The sequence below is a fragment of the Tasmannia lanceolata genome, unplaced genomic scaffold (assembly GCF_043159265.1).
Source record: "Tasmannia lanceolata isolate RefF3 unplaced genomic scaffold, GAP_Taslan_0.1 ptg000004l, whole genome shotgun sequence".
NCBI lineage: Eukaryota > Viridiplantae > Streptophyta > Magnoliopsida > Canellales > Winteraceae > Tasmannia > Tasmannia lanceolata.
In genome coordinates, this window is record NW_027518681.1 from 7,186,898 (window position 1) to 7,210,127 (window position 23,230).

The 23,230-nt window shown below is 39.6% G+C and overlaps 2 protein-coding genes across 4 annotated transcripts in view; both read right to left on the bottom strand.

Annotated features, from left to right (window-relative positions):
• The window catches only part of LOC143876172 (tRNA synthetase class II (D, K and N) family protein), a 53,605-nt gene extending 46,421 nt beyond the window's left edge, over nt 1–7,184 (bottom strand). For 2 of the 3 annotated variants that reach the window (XR_013250319.1, XM_077377859.1), the window contains exons 1-2: nt 6,722–7,183; nt 1,028–1,171 (exon numbers count right to left, since the gene is read on the bottom strand). Coding sequence is in view for 2 of the 3 variants with exons in the window: in XM_077377859.1 (XP_077233974.1) it covers nt 1,028–1,171; nt 6,722–7,081 (504 nt within the window). In the remaining variant the exon portion in view is untranslated. Of the gene's footprint in view, nt 1–1,027; nt 1,172–6,721 lie in introns of all 3 variants that reach the window. The other variant, XM_077377861.1, reaches the window with a different exon arrangement.
• An 8,710-nt stretch (nt 7,185–15,894) lies between these two features.
• Nucleotides 15,895–17,118, bottom strand: LOC143875784 (uncharacterized). Its single transcript, XM_077377386.1, has one exon. The coding sequence runs from the start codon at nt 16,922–16,924 to the stop codon at nt 15,968–15,970; it is 957 nt and encodes a 318-aa protein (XP_077233501.1). The 5' UTR covers nt 16,925–17,118; the 3' UTR covers nt 15,895–15,967.
• Nucleotides 17,119–23,230: the final 6,112 nt, after the last annotated feature.

Consider the following 23,230-nt stretch of genomic DNA (forward strand, 5'->3'; position numbering starts at 1 on the left):
TGTCACTTCTTAGATGTTGTTACACTTTTTTTTTACCAGATCATGTTGTTACACAGTTTCAAAACAAAATTTTATGTGCCCTTAAAAATTCCAAAATAAGACGCAAGTTTCTTTTTTCTAAACTGATGAAATCAATCTTGCAACTCTTACATCCAAAGCATAGAAGGTTGAATTACATTCACAACTGTTAGTATTTATTAATAGACTTTTCACTTGATGTTTTTTTACTCACCAATCCCATGTAATTATAATCTTCAAAGTGATTTGTACAAATGCAATTCCATTTATTCATCACTTTGTCCACAAACAAATGCTATGTTGCTAACGCATATGCTACAGATAGGAACTATGAAAGTCTTTTGTAAATTTCACACAAACTTTGTGAAAAGTGAAAACTCCCAAAGGACTCGCACATTAAAACCAGAAACCATAAGTAGATCCATAATTCAGGGCTAGAGACTATCTCCAACACAACATTTATGCAGAGCATCACCTTCTTCCCTTCCCCTTTTTATTTCTCTTTATTTTTAGTGTGGAAAACGAATTCCAATGGACCCTCTAGTGGCAGGAATGGGAAAAAAACTCTGATTGCTTTGACTCTCATGCAATTGAATGATCAGGCATGGTTTCATTCCAATGAAAAGTCACGCTTCAGAAAAAAATTCTTTGTTTATGGTACAAAAAATTTATAATGAGTGCAGATATTACCTGGTTGAAGGAAAATCACGAGAATAGGGGGTGGCATAACAACATGCAAGAAATTTCTTTTTGATGTGAAATGGTGAATGTAGAATGATTTCGAGGGACACGAATAAGGAAAAAGATTTAACTAACCCTAGCTTATTTACATGTATATTCATCGTTGTACACAGACATATGTAAATATATACGTGAAAATTACTCAACAGAGATCAACACACCAATGAAAAGCTGTTCCAAAAGGTGAGATCAACTAACTCAATAACTGAATAAAGCAATGAAAAAGTCATTTCAGTAAGACATACCTATTTTGGACAGAAACACATACCTCGATCATGCCCGTTTTCATCTTCCGATTTACTGATTCACTCGGACGTGATCGAATAAGACCCTCCACGGCAACAACATATTCAAGTCTCAGCTTATTCACAGCATGGTGGGCGTCGGGGAACTGATCAGGAAGTGTGGTAATCTGAAATATAACAACTGATATGAAATAAGCATCGCTCCGATAGGAAATAAGCACTGTTCCTTAATCAAACCGGCAGCAATTTTACATGAAGAAATCTAATAGATAAGAATCAAAAGAAAAGAAAAATACACAGCAGAAAGACTCAGAAGAAACCGCAAAAATTCCACCCAACCAACCCCAAACGACTGAAAAATCCCACACAAGCATGCCAATAGTAGTTAAAGATGAAAAAGGGGAAATTCTCGCATGTACACAGCTACACTAATCGGAAAAAAATGTCCATGTTACGGTCCTAAGTGGGGGCTTGCCTATGTATGGGACTAAGTGGGACCCAGCCTGGTATGGAACAGGTTTACAGGGAATAATCTAAAGTGTTCCATCAGTCCCTGTTCTTTTGGTGTATTGATTAGGTACCAAACATTTGGTATCAGAGCAGCAATCATATCACATGCTCGAGTCACATAAGGGGCGACCTACGGAGAGGACTGACCGGAAAGGGCTACCTGGTAAAAAAGCTTGCGTAAAGGCATTGGAGTGAAAGTTACCATAGAGTGGACCACCACGAAAGGGATGACCTTTGGAAAAGGCTAACTGGAACAAAGGCCAGAGTGAAAGCCACCACAGAGTGGGCCGCTGAGGACGTCGGATGTGGAACAGTGGTGGAATGTTAGTCCTAAGTGGAGGCCTGCCTAGGTATGGGACTAAACATGTTTAATGGGCTTCTAACATGTTCCATCAATCCTAATGCTTTAGGTGTATTGGTTACAACCTATCCCAAACAGTCTCTCTGATCTGCTTGCTCATTTCTATGAGCCAAAGGCACCCCCGCCCCATCGATCCTATGACCATCGGATATCACTTAAACCAGGCGTTGTTCCAGCAAACACTCACTCATACTAGTACCCACATGTGCAAAAAGACTTAACAGAGACACTTGTCAACGAAATGCTAGATGACGGAATCATGCACCCAAGCACAAGCCCATATTCCTCTTCGGTGATATTGGTGTGCAAAAAGATGGGACATGGCGGACGTACACAGATTCTGTTGCACTACATGACATTAAAAGATAAATTCCCCATTCCTGCTGATTTCACTGTCAAAGATATGTTTCCCATTCCGGCCGATTTCACGGTCAAAGTAAGTTTCCCATTCCTGTCATTGATGAACTTTTAGATGAGTTACATGATTCTTGTGTTTTTCTAAGCTTGATTTACGCTCGTGGTATCATCAAATCCGTGTTTATGAACCGGGTGTACCTAAGTGGTCCACGCACATTAAGGCCATTACGAGTTTCTTGCAATGCCGTTCAGGTGTCCTAATGCCCCTCGACATTTCAAGGGCTTGTGAATGAAGTATTGCGGCCCTTTTTAGACAAGTTTGTGTTGGTATTTTTTTATGACATTCTTGTGTATAGCTCTAAGCATGGGAGCAACACAAGGAACACTTGCGTAATGTGTTAAGCCATCTTCGCAAAAATAACTTGTTTGTTAAAAAAACAAAATGTGCTTTCGGTCAATCACAAGTAGAGGATCTGGGTCACTTAATTTCCAAGGGGGTAGAAGCTGATCCGGAGAAGATTCGAGCGATAGTGGAGTGACCACTACCTAAGAATCTTAAGGCTCTACGTAGGTTCTTAGCCCTTACCATATTAGTGCCCCTTGACTACCCTATTATGGAAAGATAATTTTCATTTGAATGAACGTGCTGAGGCTTCATTCCATTCCTTAAAAATGGCAATGTCTACAACAACAGTGCTCACCTTACCAGATTTCTCACAACAGATCGTTGTTGAATGTGATGCATTAGGTTTTGGAATTGGTGGGGTTCTCATGCAGAACAAACAACTGATTGCCTATTGTTCTAAGACGTTGTTCAACAAGCACGTTTGTCTTTCAACTTACAAATGTATGCGGTCTCCAAATGACGTCATTACCTTATGGAGAGGCATTTTAAGATCAAAATGGATAGTAGAAGCTTGAAATATTTATAAGAACAATGCATTGGCTCTCCTGAACAACAAAAGTGGTTAGCCAAATTAGTAGGTTACAACTATTAAATTATCTATCATAACGGGTGCAACATCTAAGCAGCAGATGGCCTTTCTCGACATTATGAGGGTGGTTTTGTGGCGACCATTTCTATCACTTATTCTACATCGATTGATGAGCTATATCAAAGATGCAATGCACTGACACTCTGAAAATCATCATCAAATTACAGCACGACCTCAACAATGTTCCGAGTCTTACTTGGGATGGACGCCACCAGCGTTATCATGGGCGTTTGGTAGTGCCTTCCACAAGACCACACAACAGCTATAGTGGAGAAGCTTCTCTATGAATTCTACGAAACTCCAGAAGTTGGCCGCTCAAGAGCATTGTGAACATACAAATGCTTAGCTAACTTTTTTTATCGTCGAGGAATGAAGAAGCAAGTCTGTCGGTAAGTGGCAGAGTATGATGTCTATCAACGGAGCAAGGCAGAAAATATCTACCCACCAAGCCTCCTACAGCCCCTCTCTATTCCTAATCAAGTGTGGTTAGAAGTGTCCATGGACTTCATCAATGGGCTTCCCAATTCTCATGGAAAGACAACCACCATGATAGTAGTTGACAATTTATATAAGTATGCACATTTTATGACTATTTCTTTTTTTTTAATAGCATTTTATGACTACTTATAATCCTTACACAGCGATGACAATGACCCAGGTATACATCCAAGAGATCACTAAGTTACATGGCATGCTAAAATCAATCATGGGCGATCATGATCAAGTGTTTCTTAGCAACTTTTGGCCAAGGATTTAAATGTCGGTTTTGGTGTCAGTTTCGACCACCACCGAAACCTAAATATTTCGGTTACAGTGGAAATTTCGGGCAAAATCATGTAGAACCTAAGCAAAAATTTCGGCTTTTATTTAAATTTTCACTGAAATGTATAAAAGTTTGGCAATTTTGATGGAAATTTCGTAAATTTAGGTGGAAATCATTAAATTTAGGTGGATATTTTTATGTAAAAAAGGAAATTTCGGTGCAATTTATTCCACCTAAATCTTGTGAAAAAATGATTTCAGATTAATTTCGTGCCGGCCTTGGGGGAAATCTGAAATTTCAGCTGAAATTCAAAGCATTGCTCTTGGCAAGAATATTTTCGATTGCAAGGCATCAAACTATGCATGAGCTCAGCTTATCATCCCCAGTCTGATGGGCAGACTGAGATCGTTAATCGTTGCGTGGAGACCTATTTGTGTTGTTTTACTAGCTCCACTTCGAGGCATTGGGTTAAATCTTGTCGTGGAGGTATAACACCAGTTTCCATGCTACAGTAGAATCATGACCTTTTAACCCGTACGGGTGTGGCTCTTTGGCTGAAAGTCATGGGTATGCTCCCCATGGACGCGAATTAAAACCCCCTGGGCTTACCCGATGTGCGTAGTTTACGGGTGATTGCCCGCATCCGTAGGGAATAGTTCCGCTCAAAAATCGAAGGAGGGGGGGGAATACCCTATGTCATCAAAAAAAAAATACAAATCACCACCTTTTAAGCTTGCTACGGTCAGCCTCCTCTTGTGATCTTACACCAAGAGTGACACCAATGTGGAACAAGTTGAAGGAGACTTGCTTGATCGTAACAAGGTTCTTCGGAATCTAAAGGATAATCTCTTAGCCGCATAAGTTCGAATGAAACATTTACCTAACAAACATCGATCTGAAAGAGAGTTCAATGTTGGTGATTGGGTCTATTTACGCATGCAGTCCTATTGGCAGTTTTTAGTTGTGTACCAATTTGAAGTTATCTCCTAAATACTATGGCCCATTTCAGATTGTGAGACGGATAGGACCAAATGCATATCAGTTCCAGCCATCTGGTTCCAAGATTCATAATGTTTTCATGTTTCCTATTAAAAGAAGTTTAGGACTCGTGTGCAGTCCCTACAGACATTACCGCAGTTAACAGAGGAGGGGCATGTTCAACCTATACCTGAAAATATTTTGAATTGTCGGATGGTCAAGCAACATAACCGCGTTGTTATTGAAGTACTTGTGGGCCATTTTGCCTGGGAAATTCTCTACAAGCTGATGGAGTGGTTCCCTTCTTTCCAGACCTGAGGACAAGGCATATCTAAAGCATATCTGAAGTAGGGAGGTATGCAACAGCCTCGATAGAGTTGTGCACTCTTGTGGTCTTTTATTTCCTTTAGAAGCCTAATTTATTTATGATTGTGTTGTTTGAATAAGGATATACTTTGTTAGTGGTATGACTGTAGCTTATGCTTGATTGTAAGCATGCTAGGAGCCTCGTTATTTTCTTTGTTGTAGTTCTCTTTTGGAAGATAGGCAATAACAAAATCCTAGAACTCTATGTGGTTTTGCACATAGGAGACTAATCCTCTTTGAAGGATTTATTGATACAGAGGTGAATGCTCACAACCCATCAAAAAATAACACTTAAAAAGAAGTAAAAAAAAGTCCACTCAAGCAGCCCCATGGAGCAGCAAAATACACATCAAAAAGATCCCCACATAAAAAAATTCTAAAAGATAACATTCATGAGTAAAATCCCAACTAAGCAATAGAAAAGAGAATAAAGCTAGGCTACTTATATTTGCACTACCATGTTTTACTAATTGCACAAACTCAGCTTCTCTTTTCAATTTCAATTAGCTTATGAAAGCTTTTGGGAATTGTAATCACCTTTGACAACTGTTTAAATAATAGGGAAAAATACAGATACACCCCCCTCAACTATGGCCAAATTCCACTTCTAACCCCGTGGTTTCGAAGTTACCCAAGACACCCCCGCAACTATCCGTGGGTTTCTTTAACGTGACGGAGTGGGCGGAGAGGAGGAAATGACTATAATGCCCTCACCTTCTCCAACTAAAAATTAGGGTTTTCATACGTGAAAACTGAAAATTAGGGTTTGATTCAAACCCTCGTTTATTTATCAACACAAACCCTCAATTTCGGGGTTTTATTTGTCTTCATTCACATCATTATCATGCTTTGCACAAAAACCCTAATATTTTAGGCTTTTTTGTCTTTACCTGTGTTTTTTTCTTGAAATGTTGGGTTTGATGTAGCCATGGAGTGGGTTTTCGTTGTCTATGGTGGAGGCAACAGCGGCGGTGGAAAATGGCGTAGCCCTAATCCTATGCAAATGGCTTAAAACCAGTGACCATGGTTAGTTTTAGTCATTCCGTCACGTAAAACTAACTGACCATCAATGGAGGGGTCTACTTAAAAATGTCAGAAAGTTGAGGGGGTGTATCTGTATTTTTCCCTAAATAATAAAATACACGATAAGTTGGTGCAATTATAAAAACCCAGTTGTGCCGATATCGGTAGCCTAAAGATAATGCAAGAGAGAGATAGAAAAAACACTACCCAAAAGATGCAACAAAAACCCATCTAAAAACCCAACTGAACAATACCATATGAGAAAACAACAAACACCCCACATCAAATTACAAACAGCACAAAAAGAAATTCAGAATTAAAAAAACGTATCAAGAAGAATCACAAGGGAATAAAAAAACCTTACTTGAACAGTTCCAGTGTAATCCCTAAGATTAAGAAAAGTAACACCACCATGAATCCTATGGAGTGCAACCCACCCACAAAGCCTGACTCGTTTTCCAACGTCATTAACGGTCAAATTCCCGCAATAAGCAGTTCTGCTAACCCAAGTCAGAGAATTATCGTCGGGATATACATTTTTAGAATCCAAAGCTAGGGTTTTTATCGAAGAAGAAGAAGAGACAGAAGCAGAGAAGGTGGAAAATCTTCTTTTGGGCAGTCTCGATTTGAATTTCAATAACCGTTGGAATAAGGGAAAGGAGAGTGCCGAGAAGGGTTTGAAGCTATGGGTCACGAAAGGGGAAGAACGGAGAATTAGAGACATCCTGTAAAAGGGGTTTTGTGGGAACCAGGCTCGGGTGTTTTTTTGGCTATCTCTAAGCTAGCGAGGGGTTTTGATGAAGGGTTTTGTGTCTTCTTCTTCGAGATTGCTATTATTCTTCGCGCAAGTTGCCACTGTCCTTGTTTGATGTGTGGGCCCATTATGAGACCATATCACCATGGATCTTGTAGATCATCCTGATAGATGAATGAGAATGTCTGATCTCACACCCAATGGATGATCTCAGCCGTTGATCAAAAATTTATGCCCTAACAATTTTGGCCATTTATATATCTAGGGTTTGATCAGACTCTGTTTGGATGCCAATTGCAAGAAGACTCTACGGCTCTGTTCACTTCTTTTCCCTTGTGCTGTTTTCCAGGAAAACAGCCTCTTTTTTCCCTGACAAGATAGAATTTCTGTGTTCACTTCTTTTGTAGGAAAAATATTATCAGATGTGGAATTTCTTATTTAAAAGTTGAAAATAACGTGGAAATTGACTTTTTCCCTGTTACTCGAGATTTGATTTTCAATTAAATATATCGGAAAGAGGCTTTCCAAAGAAAACGAAACATTTTTCTTGACAGTTTCCCTGGATTCCTTTTCCTTCTACCATGTCACCTGGAAAGGAAAGGAAAACGAAATCCTTTCCTTTCCGGGGAAAAGAAGTGAATAGAGCCCCTGTAATCCTCCAAAAAAAAAAGGTTCTAGGAAATGACAGTAATAATCGCATGTCCGATGGCATGGCATCACTAGAATTTCCATATGAAATAACTCAAAAAAGAATTTCTTAGGTAATCGCCCCCTCCTTTCTTTCTCTAACTCCCCCTCTCCCCCTCCCTCTCCTGATTAACTTGCATCCAAGCATAATATAGCACTTGGCTTTACATGGATTTACCAAGGGATTAATTGCATCCAAAATCCTACCCCCTCCATGGACTTTACGGGCCCAAAGAATGCTTAAGCACCCAAATTAGGGTTTGATTTACTCGAGCATGCTAGTATTTGTTGCCACAGATCCTAATCCAATGATTTGTACCTTTTAAAATGGTGCCAAAACTAGACTGTCCCAATCAAGTCAAGTGGACAAGACAAAATACTAGTATTAAGAGCCCATTATGGCCATGGGTGTTAAATGGTCGGCCCCACGCCATCAAAATATGAAGTGTATAAGGTGGGCCCCACCACATAAAAAATCAAGGTGGCCCCATCCAACCAATAACATGAGGTGTAAAATGGTGGACTCCACACTATTGTATGGGTTTGGGTGGATATTATGGACCCACCCCATTAGAGAGCATGAGGTGTAAAATATAGACCTGGCAAACGGGTGGGTCGGGTCGGGTTGACCCGCGGGTTGCGGGTCAAAATGACCCGCATTCCTACGGGTCAGCAACCAGGTGACCCGTATCCAGTGCGGGTGGGTCGGGTTACCCGCATGTTTTTCCAAAACAGAGTTTTTATTGGGTGGTGATAAATTCACCCCCTAATTTTCAAAATGGACGGTACAGCCTACACCATAGGATGATCCAAACCGTCCATTTGATGGGCCACAACGTAAATAGATCGTGCCCTAAAAATCATTGCCATAGGACGATCTCAACCGTTCGATCTATAGAAGTTTCCATATTGTCAGTCCCTCTATAGATCGGAGGGTTATAATCATCCTATGCTAATGATTTTTTGGGCACAACCTATTTACATTATGGGCCATCAAATGCACGGTTTGGATCATCCTATGGTGTGGGATGTACCTTCCAATCATCCATTTTGAAAAATAGAGAGAGTATTCATGCATTGTAAATTAGTAATGCTCATGAGCTGCTGGAAGTTGGGAGTCCTCAAAAAGTGAGATGTTGTTAGGAGGGCTGATTGCCAAACACAAGTGCACTATTCCAGCTCAAAAAGTGAGATTCTCTTAGCCCTTGATCTCATTTTCTATTTTAAAATAAAAAATGTTAAAAAAATCCAAAAAATTGCGGGTGCCCGCAGGTTGACACGACCCGACCCGTGTTTTTGCGGGTTGGTTTTGGCAGGTCACTAAAACCCCGACCCACGGCCGCAAATTTGAGGGTGGGTTGGGTTGACCCGCGGGCACGGGTCGCGTTTGCCAGGTCTAGTAAACTAGTTGGCCATATTCATGGGTTTAGGTCGAGATAGTGGGCCCACCAAAATTGCATGTGACATGTTGGGTCCCGGGTAGAACTCACCCTTAAAAGCTAGCCGTTAAGGAGAGGGTGCCCAAACCCTTATAAGCCCATCCACATGACCGACATCCTTTAAATTTTCCGATGTGGAACCTCGGCAAATCCCTCCTCCACGCGGAAGCAACGTGGACAATCTCACTCTTCCACGCAGGAGCAACGTGTGGGAACTACGAGATCTTCCCCGAGGGATTTTCTCCATCCTCAAGGGTACACACCAAGTTTATCGAGATCTTCCCGGTGCTATGTTTGGTTGCTTGGACTGGCTCAGAGAGTAGTGGAATAGGAAGTCAAAGGGAAGAGACAAGAATTTTGATTTGCCTAGAATTACCTCTAAAAATTGTGTAGTAGTGTTTAGTTGCGCCACAAATAATGGGAGAGTAGGAGAAAAAGTAGGGGGTGTCATTACCAATATATGGAGAGAGAGGAAGAGAGAGAGCATCATTCCCTAGAAAGTTCAAGCATAATTCTTTGCTTTTGGCATCAGGGGACAAGAAAGAGACATGCAATCATTACATGAGAGAAATCCAAGGGAATCAATGGGAGTCCAACGCATTTTAGCAACCAAACGTGGAATAGCATGCCACATCCAAACCAAATTCCGATGGCTGCCGAGCTTTTTTGCAACCAAACGAAGCGTGGGATTTTTTTCACCCTTGGAGGCACACCGGGGTTACCACACCCCAGCTCCGATACCACTTGTTGGGACTCAGGTAGAACTCACCCCTTTAAACCCATATGAGCCCATCCACATCCTTTAATTTTCCCGATGCGGGTTCTTTGCTTTTGCTTGGAACCCCAACATGACAGCATGGCATTATCATATGGCGAAATATTATGCTCCTATTAAACTGATTATTCGGACGCAAAACTGATTTTTCAGATTTGTTTTTGAGCTTCTCCATCTTACCAGATCAGTATGCTTTATTTAAGTTTCTCCTTCTGATATGTTTGTCTAGATATTTGAAAAATATTGTGATATATTATACGTGCCAAAATTTCATTCCTCTTTATCTAACCAGACCTTGGTTTTCTCCAATTTCACACATCATATTGCATATCTATGACATTGAAAGGACATTACATTCCCATTGCTTTGATGCCCACTAATTTGTTTCCTACGCTATTGTCAATTAAGATAAACATTATATTTCAGGAAACCCTGCCTAAGTTATGCCTCAATGCTGGTAGCTGCAGTTGACTTCAATGTCATACAAATTTGCACATGTCACACTGTTGAATGAGGATAGGATAAACAAAATAAAAAAGTAGGGAGATGATATTTTCACCCCCTCAGTACGCATTCGCCCCCCTTATAACGTGAACAGTGGGCAACTTTAACGCTTTCTGACGTCACATCACGTTAAAAGGGGGGCGCATGCGTACCATAGGGGTGAAAATATCATCGCCCAAAAAATATCCTTGTTAAATTTTCTAATAAATACAACCATAAGAACGACTTCAGCCTCTCTCTTGAATTCTCTACGCGCTCTCACACGTTTTTATCAAACCGTGTGTACAATATCATTTCCAATGCACCTTAACGAGTGCCATCGCTGCTAGCCCATATAATATTCCTTCATTGTAAATTAATAACGGCATCAACAACCCAATTTGCAAGAAATTTTGCATGCATGTCAGCAAGATGAAAGCGAGGCGGTTCACCTTCCGCCATCAAATAAACAATATCTCAAACTGAAGTGGGAAAGTGATTGAATTGACGGTGGAGAGTCAATGTCGGTTGTGCGTCGGCAATGACAGAAGTAAAATAAAAACAACGGCACTTACGATCTTTGTGGACTATGACTAAGAAGAGAGTACCAAAATCGGTTTAGCTTTTATTAGCAGAATTCTAAACAAAGGCTTATAGATCAATGGTTGGATCTTGTCATTGTGCCCTACAAGATCAACGGTCTCTCGATTGCATATACATATCCTCAGTGTGACCGAGAAATTATAGGGCGTGCCTTGTTGTATTACACCGAGCTCGTGCCTTATCGAAGCATTGCTCATCACAGCGGGAACATCTGTCTATTATTCACTTTTCTCTGTTATTATTCCTAAAACAGATGATATTTGAGCCTCTCCTGTTTCAATATAGCATTTTGAGAATCATAACAGCCTTCAAAAGCAAGGGATTTGCTAGGGACTGTCGCAGAAGGTACTTCGAGGGCTGGCTCTTGCATGAGAGAGCAGCCGGTCACGTCTAATGAATTAAATGAATTAAATGAATAAGACAAAATCTGCTGAGAAGCGAGCGTATGTGGCTGCTCTCATATGCAACAACTAGCCACGAATGCCTTTATGCGATGGTCCCTGGCAAATCCCTAAGGGCCCTTTTGGATACCTCATGCATTTGTATTTTGATTTGGATTTGAGTTTTGGGTACAAAACACATCAATCATCTTCATGATCATGTTTTAATAGGGAGGGAGGCCTCGCTGCTGCCGGAGCAACATCGAGGAGCAGCGATGGTGATGGAAGTTGTCACAAACGTTGATTTCCAAATAATGTCTCGCAGAAAAGATTTGAAAATCGGAATGTTTTGCACTGTTGTAACTGATTTGGAAATTATAAGGATCTGATCTAGTTCAAAATATCAACTAAATTCAAATCTAAATCTTGATGGTATCCAAACGTGGCCTAAAAGCAAATTAGAAAGTGTAAAGTAAATGATGTTGTAAAAGTATAAAAGATTAAATAACGCTTTCTCTGATAGCTTAAACTTTCGGAGTAACAGGTTGTTTGACATGGTATCAGAGCAAAGGTCATGAGTTCAAACCTCCTTAACGTCAACAGATCCACATGCGATGGTCAACCCAAAAGTGGGGCAACATGTCCTATGTGTAGGCCAACCCAAAGAAAGAAGGGGCACATGTGAGGGAGAGTGTTCAAGTATAAAAGATTAAATAACGCTTTCTCCAATAGCTTAAGTTTTTGGAGTAAGGTTGTTTGACAGATGTAGTGCCGAGGTTTAGTGAAGTGGGTGGAAATGTCATTTTCCCTCCTAAGAGTGAGGGGTGCATGAATAAACTATTCAAAAAACCCAAAAATAGTTTTTATTTTTTCAAGCACTCTAAAATGCAAGGCAGCAAAGACTACTTTTCTAAGTTCTACTGAGGACAAAAAAAAAACATTAATTATGTTTCTTAAGCGTTATCCATGACGTAACTATCTAACTAAGTAGTATATTGGACAGAATAAAACCTACTAGTGACAGCTACTTTCCATGAACAAATATAAAAAATAAAAAATAAAAACAAGTAGTCCATATAGCCTATATTTATTTTCACCCCCTTATGTTAGTCTTTTCCTAAAAATAACTTCAATTTGAGGAAAAGATAAACAAAAGAGGTGGAAATATAGTCATCTACTAATAAGCTAGGAGGAAAAGCTCAGGCTTTTTTGAATTTTATGAAAAATCTATGGAATTAACACTAGGGGTGGACATGGTTCGGTTCGGTTCGGTTTTGGGATAAACCCAGAACCGAACCATATATAATCGGTTCCCTGAAATTGGAACCAGAACCGAACCATATATGTATGGAACCGAACCAGAACCATATATAATCGGTTCGGTTCGGTTCGGTTCTGGGTTTACCCAACCTTCACCAATGGCCCTGTAAACCCTGTTTAGTGTTTAGTAGATGTCCATTCTGCTAAACATCTACATGTGTCATGCGACAAGGCGCAAACCATAGTAACAGTAATAGTAGTGGGCTAGTAACAGCCTGGGTGATATTTATTGTTTTTGGTCGTCATTTTACATTTGATTAAGGCATGAAAAAGCAGAAAATGAACGGTTTGGATATTCCTATGAAGTGGGCCAACAAATGAACGGTTTGGATATTCCTATGAAGTGGGCCGTACATTACTTTTTAGAAAATACTAGATTTTAGGGCCACACCCCACACCCTATAAAATCTCGTGGAAATGATATTTCCATCCCCTGCATGAATTAAAACTTATAAGGGGGTGAATTAAAATGGGCGTGGGGTGATTTTATCAAATGAGGAGGTATGGAACTTAAGGACTTAAGGTGAGGGTCGGTTCTCGGTTCGGTTTTCGGTTCCGGAATCCCAAACCCATAACCGAACCGAATTTGCACCGGTTCCCGGATTTCGGAACCGGAACCGAACCATATAGAAATGAAACCGAACCGAACTGAACCATATGTGCCGGTTCGGTTCGGTTCCTCGGTTCGACCCGGAACCATGTCCACCCCTAATTAACACCTCACTTTTTTTTACTTTTTTCTAACAAAGGCACCCATTTCACCCACATATTTTCAATCCTTACCCCTCCTTTATGCTTTTTAACAAAGGCACTCATTCAACCCACATATTTTCAATCCTACCCCATTCAAGCCACACAATTTCAATCATACCCCCCTCATTACCTTTTTTATTTATTTTTAGCTACTTTTTTACTTATTTTTTCTACATATTTTTTAACTAACGTTTTTTTTGTATCATACATATACTTTTTTTTTGCCGTGTCATGCATATTTTTATTTTATTTTACACAAAAATTAATTAGAAAATTTTATATCGTATACTTTTTTTTCGCCGTATTGTGCATCTTTTTTTTTTAACACAAAAAGTAATTAGAAAACTCTTTCTTTTGTATTTTTTTCATTACTTGATACGTGGTTATGCATACTTTTTTGCTTATTGTTTCTACATATTTTTAACTATTTTTTTGGGTACCATAGTCATTTTTTTTTGCCGTGTCATGCATCGCACGTAGGGTATTACTAGTACATACAAAAAGACGAGATGGGGAGCAGTGAAGTTAGCCGAAACTTGTAGTTGAAATAGAACCTCTTGCTTGCCTGGGATAGAAGAATGTTAAGTCTCACTCTCACCACATTTATTTTCATTTTCTAGATTTTCTCGAACAAGAAACTAGTTTTTCAAAAGTTGCTTCAAAATCTTGAGTTTTAAACCTTTTTTTTAATGATGAAATAGAAATTTGAAATCATTTTGTAATGAAAGGGTGAACATGGTTGTAGCCTAACACCTTTGAGAACACCTTGATGGATAATCCCAGGCAGCTAGCCCTTGATCCATCAGTCCGTGTTTAGGTATTTGACAAGGAAAAGCGGAACCGATGATTTTTGTAGTCCGTTTATACATAGGTGATCCGTTTGGGTTGGGACCAAGATCATGTGGATTGCTCATAATGTTCTACATGATCAAGAGTCTAGAGTCTAGACTTCGGGTGGATGCCGGCCCCATGGTGGGACCCAAAAATAGTCTTTTACCATTGAACGTAAAAGTGGATTTCCTGTTTAGGAAACAGCTTGTAAATTATCCAATCAATTCATTTGGTGGGGTCCATCATTAGGGCTGGCAACGGGCGGGGCAGGGCCGGATGTTGGGGTCCCCTACTCCTTCCCCTCTGAGGGACAATTACTTCAGGCATGTTGCGGGTTGGCTGTTGCATGTGAGAGTAGCCACACAACCCACACAGGCTAAGATTTTGTCTTATTCACTTCATTAACCTGGGGACATAGGTAGTTGCTCTCAGATTCATTTAATTGATCGATAGTCCCTAGCAGATCCCTAATTCCCAATCCCACTTGCCAAAAAGTATTGTACGTGCCACACCATAGGAAGATCCAAACCGTCCTTTTGATGGGCACAACATACTACCATAGGCATAGGATGATCCAAACCTTCCACTTGATGGGCACATTGTAGGATGATCCAAACTGTCCATTTGATGGGCCACAACGTAAATAGGTTGTGGTGCAAAAATCATGTCCATAGGATAATCCCAACCCTCTTATCTGAAGAGGAATTGCATATTATGGTACCTTCTATAGATCGGAGGGTTGCAATCATCCTATGGAAATGATTTTTGGGCCGCAATCTATTTACGTTGTGGCCCAACAAGTGGACGGTTTGGATATCTATGGTGTGGCCTGTAAAGTACTTTTAAATTGTAGCCTATCAAATGGACGGTTTGGATCATCCTATGGCATAGCCCATACATTACTTTTTGAAAAATAATGGACTATACGAGCGCACACCAAATAAAATCTCATCACTCATCAGTCATGTACTAATATAATGAGGGACAATGCCCAATGAATTATGGGTAAAAGAAAACATAATAAGCTATTTCAGGGACAAAACTGTACTAATGGAAATTATGAAAATTTTGGGGGAATCTTGTAGATATGTTTCGACCCAAGGGGTTTCTAGGAGTTTTCCCAAAAAAAGAATACTTAAAAAATACAAGAAAGAAATGGCATTAATGAGGGCGGGGCGGGGACAACTCCATCCCCTTCCCTGCTCAAATCGGGGAATCCCCTCCCCAAGCGGGGCGGATCCCCGCTTTCCCGGGTGAAAGTGCCAGCCCTATCCATCATTAGATGATATGATCCTAACCATATTACATGGAAAATTTGGAACCTTGAAATTCACCAACCAAAGACTATATGGCCTTATCTTCAATTTATGAGACATTGACCAAAAAATAAAAATTAATTGAAATATTTTCCAAAAAAGAAGTTATATGAAAAATAGAAAATTCCCTATGGGCCCCACACTTACTTATGAAGTAAATATTCTAAAATTTCACATGGGTCCCATTTCTCATTAGTGAACCTCCAATGATATAATTTATTTACCAAAAAAAAAAAATGTTATAAACAAATCCGAAAATTAAAATTTTCTCATTTTCCAATTTCCTGAAACCCCAGCGCATAATCCACGTCATCTTTACCCCAACCCGCGTTCCTCAAAGCCAGCCCTAACAATCGCACGTGCCAAATCATGCCCTGCCTATCCATAGGCCCCACAGCCACACGTGTCTCCAACACATCCCCACCGTCCATCATCATCATCTCCATCACCTCTTCTTCCTTCCACCCCCCTTCCCTCAACTTCCACACCATCTCCTCAAAAAATCCATCCCGGCACGTGTCACCGCACGTGACCTCCCACCACGTGCGACTCTCACTCCCCTCGCACGTGCCACACTCGTCCACTAACTCCGACCAGAACTCGATCCTCCTCGCCACTTTAGCCGCCCACGCCGGCGACAAAATCTCCGATTTACCGTTTTTTTCATCCGGCGCGTAACGTATCGGCCTCGGAACTCCGCGTTTCGGCCGAAACTCCTCTGTCTGGAAAAATCCTGACACATCAAAGCCGGAATACCGGAAATCTTTTCCCCGTACAAAAATAACCGGATTTCCGGCGAGGTTCGGAAGTGAAGGAATGTAACAGTGCTTATAAATCGGAACAAGTATCGGAACATTTTGAAGGAATCTTTTCGCTAGGGTTAGGGTTTCAGTGAAGTTATTCGGTTTCAGACCCCAAGATTCGTGCCAGAAATTACCTTTCGAGATCTCGTTACAGAGACCTGAGATCGGAAGATTTATTAGGATCTGGAGCTGTTGACGAGAGGACGATCTCCAGTTCGGGAATCCGGTGCCGACGGGAAGTCCTTCCCGGAGAATTGCGCGAAGGTCCGGCGGGAATCGGAATGCGAAAGAGGACTCGATTGAGGAAAATTCTGAATCGGAAAGGCCTTCGAGAACGGGAATTTCGCAATTTTTGAGATGATCGATTACGATTTTCGCGTACGCTGCGAAGGAGAAACAGACTCTCCGATTTTGTACCGCCATGGAAAAATCAGGTGAGGAATTGAGAAATTGGAGGATTGAAAGGGAGGAGAAATGTCATTTAAAAGAGAGATTCTTTTGTTTTTAGAATCAGAATGAGTAGTAGAAGAGCGGGGAGTTGTTGCGAAGGAAGGGGGGGAGGGAAGTAAGAAAATCCGGGCAGTTTTTAAGTAGGCGAGGAAGAGGAGGAAATAATCTGCCCGAAATACCCGCGAACAAAATCCGGATTTTATTTTTGTTTTTTTCTGAGAGGGGTTTTGTTCGGATTTACACGTGATCGTGGGGCCCATCTGGTGGGCGATACTTTTCGTCCATTTGGCGTCCGCTCGTCTCAACACATACAAAATTAGAAATTATATAGTGGACTGGACGGCCATGCAAGCTCGTGCGGTCTCAAAAACAGTGGAGGGCCCCACACCATAGGATGATTCAAACCGTCCACTTGGATCGTCCTATCCTAACCCTCCGATCGATAGAGGTAACGATAATATGCAGTTACTCTATAGATTGGAGGGATAGGATCATCATCCTATGGAACTGATTTTTTAGGCACAAATTATATACAGTGTGACCCATCAAATCGACGGTTTGGATCATCCTATGGTGTGGGCCGTATAGTACTTTTTGAAAAATATTAGAAATTTACACCATATAAAATCAACGAAGGACGGTCTTCGATTAATCTGAACCGCTCACCTTATAAGCCTTGATTTGGATATCTTACGGCCCAAAATTCATCGCAATTATGTATTCCCAGTGTCAAATACATGTGTTCTTGAAAGTCAAGTTCGACGACGAAAAATTTTGATTTTATTGGATATTTTTGTGTCAGAGGTGATCCAAACTCCAAACCGTTGACTGTGAAATGGACGGTTCAAATCAATGTATGGTGGGACCAAATATGCCTCCGGCTGGCATGCCTCAAATCGGAGGCCGTTAGGACCATCCTATGGAGAAGATTTTCTGGGCACCCCCTATTCACGTCAGGGCCCAGCAAATGAATGGTTTGGATCACCTAAATAAAGTGGGCCACACTATATTTTTGGCTGTACGTCCGTGCACCATATAATTTTGGTGCCCGGCCGTGAAGTCCTGGGGGAATCCACGATGACGCAGGGGAGATTTAAAACTATAGGAAATATACCAAAATTCTAACACCCAAATAAAGAGAAAGTCATAGTAAAAGACTAAAAGGATATCTTCTTTGGAAAATCAAAACAATCATCCTTGCCAGTCAAGAGAGGAAAATTACAGTTGAATACAAGGAAGGCATATGTATTAAAATTACAGTTGAATGCAAGGAAGGTATTCTATAAGGCGGCTGAGTTACCGTGTAATCGGATTACTATCTCTTCTAGTTTATGCGATTTCCTCTCTTTTGGAGTAAACCAATCACGCGGAGAAATCGGAATACGGGGTTACTTTTTATTTTTTGACTAGGGGGTAAACGAATGCTTTACCCCTATTTACCCTAATCGGAACAATCCCTTCTAGAAAATCGGGGGTTTTGCAGCTGCCTTCGCAAAAGGTTTACACCTCGTGCATGGCAAGGTGGGGCCCATAAGTTTACAACATGTGTTTTATAGGAGGGCCCACTATCTCTACTTGAATTCATGGATACGCTGGGGCCACCATTTTACACTCAATGAGTCGGTCCTACCAGCTTCTTTCAACCCAATGAATACTTCGCTCAAACCCATGCATCGGATGGGGCACACCATTTTACCCGGGGCCCTTTATTTTACACCCAAGAATACGAGTTGGAGCACTTATGTTTTATATTCCTGGCATCATTTTATATAAAACATAAGAGGAGGAAGTCTAAACTGAAGGGAGCCCTTGCAAAAAAGAGGTGAAAGGGCTCCCTCATTGGCTGCAAATCACCATCATGTTTGACTTTTCGGCAGTTATTAAATCATGATGGTGATGTGCAGCCGATGGGAGAGCCCTTTCACCTCTCTTTTGCAAGGGCTCCCTTCAGTCTAGAATTCCTCCACATTAGAGAAAATTATGTATTAGAAAATAAATCTATCACCCCCGCCCCTTTTTTTTGGTCCGGTAAATACTTGATTTCCCTTATGATTATGTAGACACGAAATATGGATGAATTGAACCAGAGTTTTCTTGACTGTTACAGTTATGAAATTTTCCATAATCTAAGGTTCTCTACAAATAAGTAGTAGAAAGTTACAGCTAGTTCGCCGCAAAATGATGATCAAACTGGAACTGTTTGTAACAATTCAAACCCTGTCATAGTTAATTAAGGCCAATCACCATCTCATGCACTGTGCCTGCATACAAAATACCTTCTTTTATCTTATGCCACTAGATTTTTGTATTAAATATTAGAAATGAGAGGTTGTACATTACCAACGTAGGAGCAGAGTCGGTTCTTGGTCTCAACATAAGTCATAAGAGGTTATAAATTTATGGAGCATTAATAATGAGAGCTCCAACTATAATCTTTAATGGAGATAGTCTTGGACCACAGTTTGTCATAGAACCAAAATCAAGTGAGTTGGGGATCGATCAATAAGATCACCAGTCTTCACCACACATACATTTCTCCGTTTGGCATCAGCCTTGGAACATGGGGATTGCCTCATGATTGCCAATATAGTACTTGTCTCATTGTGGGACCCAATAGATAATTGTTAGTTAGGTTTGTGGACAGGAGAGCAAGAATAGGAATCCTAAGGCTATGTTCTTCAATGCTTATGAAGTGGGTAGAACCATAGTTTAAGTTTTGGATCTCGGTTGACAAACCCGAAATTCCGGGTTTTACAAAATTTTGGCCGAAATTTTTTTATGATTACCGGATTTCGGACAGAAATTTAGGATTTTGGCCGACCAAAATGGGTAGAACAGAATCAGTTGGAGCTACTCCTATTCACCGCGAAAATTCATTGCAAATCCAAGCCAAATGCCACGACCAAGAAGGGTTAAAGGACACAACCAGTTCTCACTCAACACAGAAAATGGAGCCTAGCAGTATCCTCGTTTTGATATTATTAACACAACCAAATAACGGATACACGGGATTTGGGAACGTGTGGTGCTCGAATTTTCTAGATGGCTCTCCAAAGAGAAAATTTTGCACCATGAGAATTTTTTCGGTGGCTTTTCAACAAACATAAAGTGGTTAGATTTGCTACCTTGACTTTTGCGCCACATGTAAGACTTTGTAATATTTGGAAACTAATTGAAAATGTTCGACCTAGAGATGTTAGCTGGGAAAATGGGTGGAAAGTGAAAGTGACAGATAGATAGATACTATGATGCAGGTTGTGTTGTAAATATTGAATGAAGAAAATTAATGCCTAAATCGAACGTAATTCGTTCTCTCCTTAGGACAGAATTTGCCCCTTATAAATCTGCAAAAGGTAATCAGCAAATCTGCCTCCCAAGATAATTTAGGCCAGAAATTAATCTGTTTCAGTTACAAAATTGCAGTTTTGTAATTGAAGCAAAACTACAGAAGTAATAAAGAAGAGAGAACGAATCTGAAGAAGTTCTCTGAATTGAATCCTAACCCAAATATTTATAATCAACCAATAGTCACTTTCTATAAACATGTCTTTTCTAAACATCATCAATGAATAGACATGTCTATTGTCTTTTTATTCGAATCAATGCATCTTTACAGAACAGATATGTCTATTCACTTTCTACATACATGTCTTTTCCGAAAGATTATCAATGAATAGACATATCTATTAGAATCAATGCATTATTTCAGAACAGATGTGTCTGTTCATTTGAATAGATGCACCATTTCATAACAGATGTGCCTGTTTATTCGAATAGATGCACCATTTCAGAACAAATGTGATTGTTGGTATAGAATCATGACTGTTCACTAAAGATTGCAACTTTTCAGAAATATTGCTTTATGGATTTTGAAAAATCCTAACAATTCCCTCCATTTTTCACAATCCTTCTCTATACTTTGATATATTATAATTAAGTAAAGGCGTCTTTCGACTTCAAGCCACTACGTAGTCTATTTTTCAAGAAGTCAGAATCCAGAGTAGTAGAAGCTTTGAACTAAGTATTCTTTAATACAACAACAACCTGGTCTATTAGACATATAATATATCTTCCTATAGTTTCAAGAAACCCAACACATTTATTGCCTTGTGTTACATCTTAGGATTTCATAAGTGACTTATTGAAAAGCTTAAAGTCGCAGAAGCGGCCTCACTTCCTTCACTTATATAGGTGAATCTATAAAGATGTGCTTGTATGACCCACATATAACCTAGATTCATTAAAAGGATTATCTTACCCTCTTGTTCTTTCCATACAAGCATGCACTATACTTTGAGATGGCTATGAAGATAAAATCTCCATACTTGTTAGTGCATAACTGGTTAATTTCAAGTGTTTTTCATTGAACTAGTAGACTAGATATTACTCTAGTGTATAGTTGGGTTCCACTTGAAAGTCACCTATTTTATAAACTTTAAACCCATCCCTCTTGAAGTCTTCCATATAATATCCCTGCCTAGGCCTTTTGTTAAGGGATCAGCCAAATTTTCTTTTGACTTTACATAGCTTATTGTGACAACCCCATGGTTTAGTTGTTCCCTCACGTAGCTATGTCTCAAACTAATATGTCTAGACTTCTCATTATAAACTTTATTGTAAGCACGTAACAATGCTGCTTCATTACTACAAAATATTGATATAGCAGCCATAAGCTTAGACCATAATGGAATTTTCAATAATAAATCTCTAAGCCATTCAACTTCTTTGATTGCCATTGCTAGAGCAACAAACTCAGATTCCATTGTCGAATGAGTTATTAAAGTTTGTTTCTTTGATCCCCAAGAAACAACACCTCCTCCCAAAGTGAATATCCATCCACTCGTGGACTTAGTTGAGTCAGAATCTGTTACCCAACTAGCATTAGTATTACCTTCCAAAATGCGGGATAATTACCATAACAAAGTGAGTAATTCATTGTGCCATTTAAGTACTTAAGTACTCTAGATACTGCATTCCAATGAATTTCACTTAGATTATCAGTATACCTACTCAAAAGTCAAACTACAAATGCAATATCTGGTCTTGTACACTGTATAGCATACATTAAGCTACCTATTACACTTGCATATTTCATTTGTTTAATTGGAGCCCCTTTGTTTGGTGATAACTTGATAGAAGAATCATATGTAGTTGAAACTGCTTTACAATCTTTATGATTGAATTTCTTTAACAATTTCTCTATATAATGACTTTGAGTTAAAGAAATTAAATCATAAGTAAAATCTTACATTTGTTTTTTCAAGCTAAAATCCACCTTTTACAATCCAGGTTGCAGGAAAAGTGAAAGATATTGCACCCCTGAAACTATGCAATTTCATGACTCCAAGTAAAAAGTGTATTTTCCCCTAATTTTCAAAGTGAAGCACCTAAAAAAGTGAAAATGCGCCTAAAAAAGAGGAAAACGTGTTAACTTTGCAAAAGTTCACCGGTAGGGGCTTGGAGCTGATTTTTGCAAGGGCGCCCTTCATTCTATCTTCCTCATAAATCTTTTTCTCATTTTGTGTTTAAGTGAAAAGGAGAATAAGAATCCGAATATGGTATTGATTCTGATTTTCAATTCCTGCAATCCCACCCTAAAGTTATTGTATAATATTTTATGCAAAGAAAGTTTTAGTCTCAGATATTACATTTTCATTAGTACCAAAAATTAATATATCATCAACATATAAACAAATTATAACACCATTGGAAACAACCACTTGATCAAATCTTTCGTGCCATTGTTTAGGAGCTTGTTAAAGGCTATATAAAGATCTTACAAGTTTACAAACTTTCTTTTCCTGGCCTTCCATAACAAACCCCTCCTGTTGTTCCATATAAACTTCCTCTTCTAAATAACCATTTAGAAAAGCTGTTTTAACATCTGTTTCATGTATCTTTAACTTATAGATGGATGATAAAGCAAGCATAATTTTAATACTACTAATTCTAGCAACCGGTGCATATGTGTCAAAATAATCAATTCCTTATTTATGTCTAAAACCTTTGGCAACAAGCCTTGCTTTGTACTTGTCAATGGATCCGTCGGCTTTACGCTTTCGTTTGAAAACCATTTACAACCAATCGGTTTACTTCCAGGAGGTAAATCCACCAAAATCCAGGTTTTGTTTGTCATAATAGAATCGACTTCATCATTAATTGCTTCTTGCCAAAAAGCAGAGTCTCAAGATGTAATAGCTTATCGAAAAGTTAATGGATTTCTATCATTACTATCTATAGAATCTTGCTCAACATTATATATCTTACTAAAAGAACTAT

Excerpts from the sequence above, each read along its gene's own strand:
- LOC143875784 (XM_077377386.1), bottom strand. The coding sequence starts at position 16,924 with ATGGCGGTACAAAATCGGAGAGTCTGTTTCTCCTTCGCAGCGTACGCG.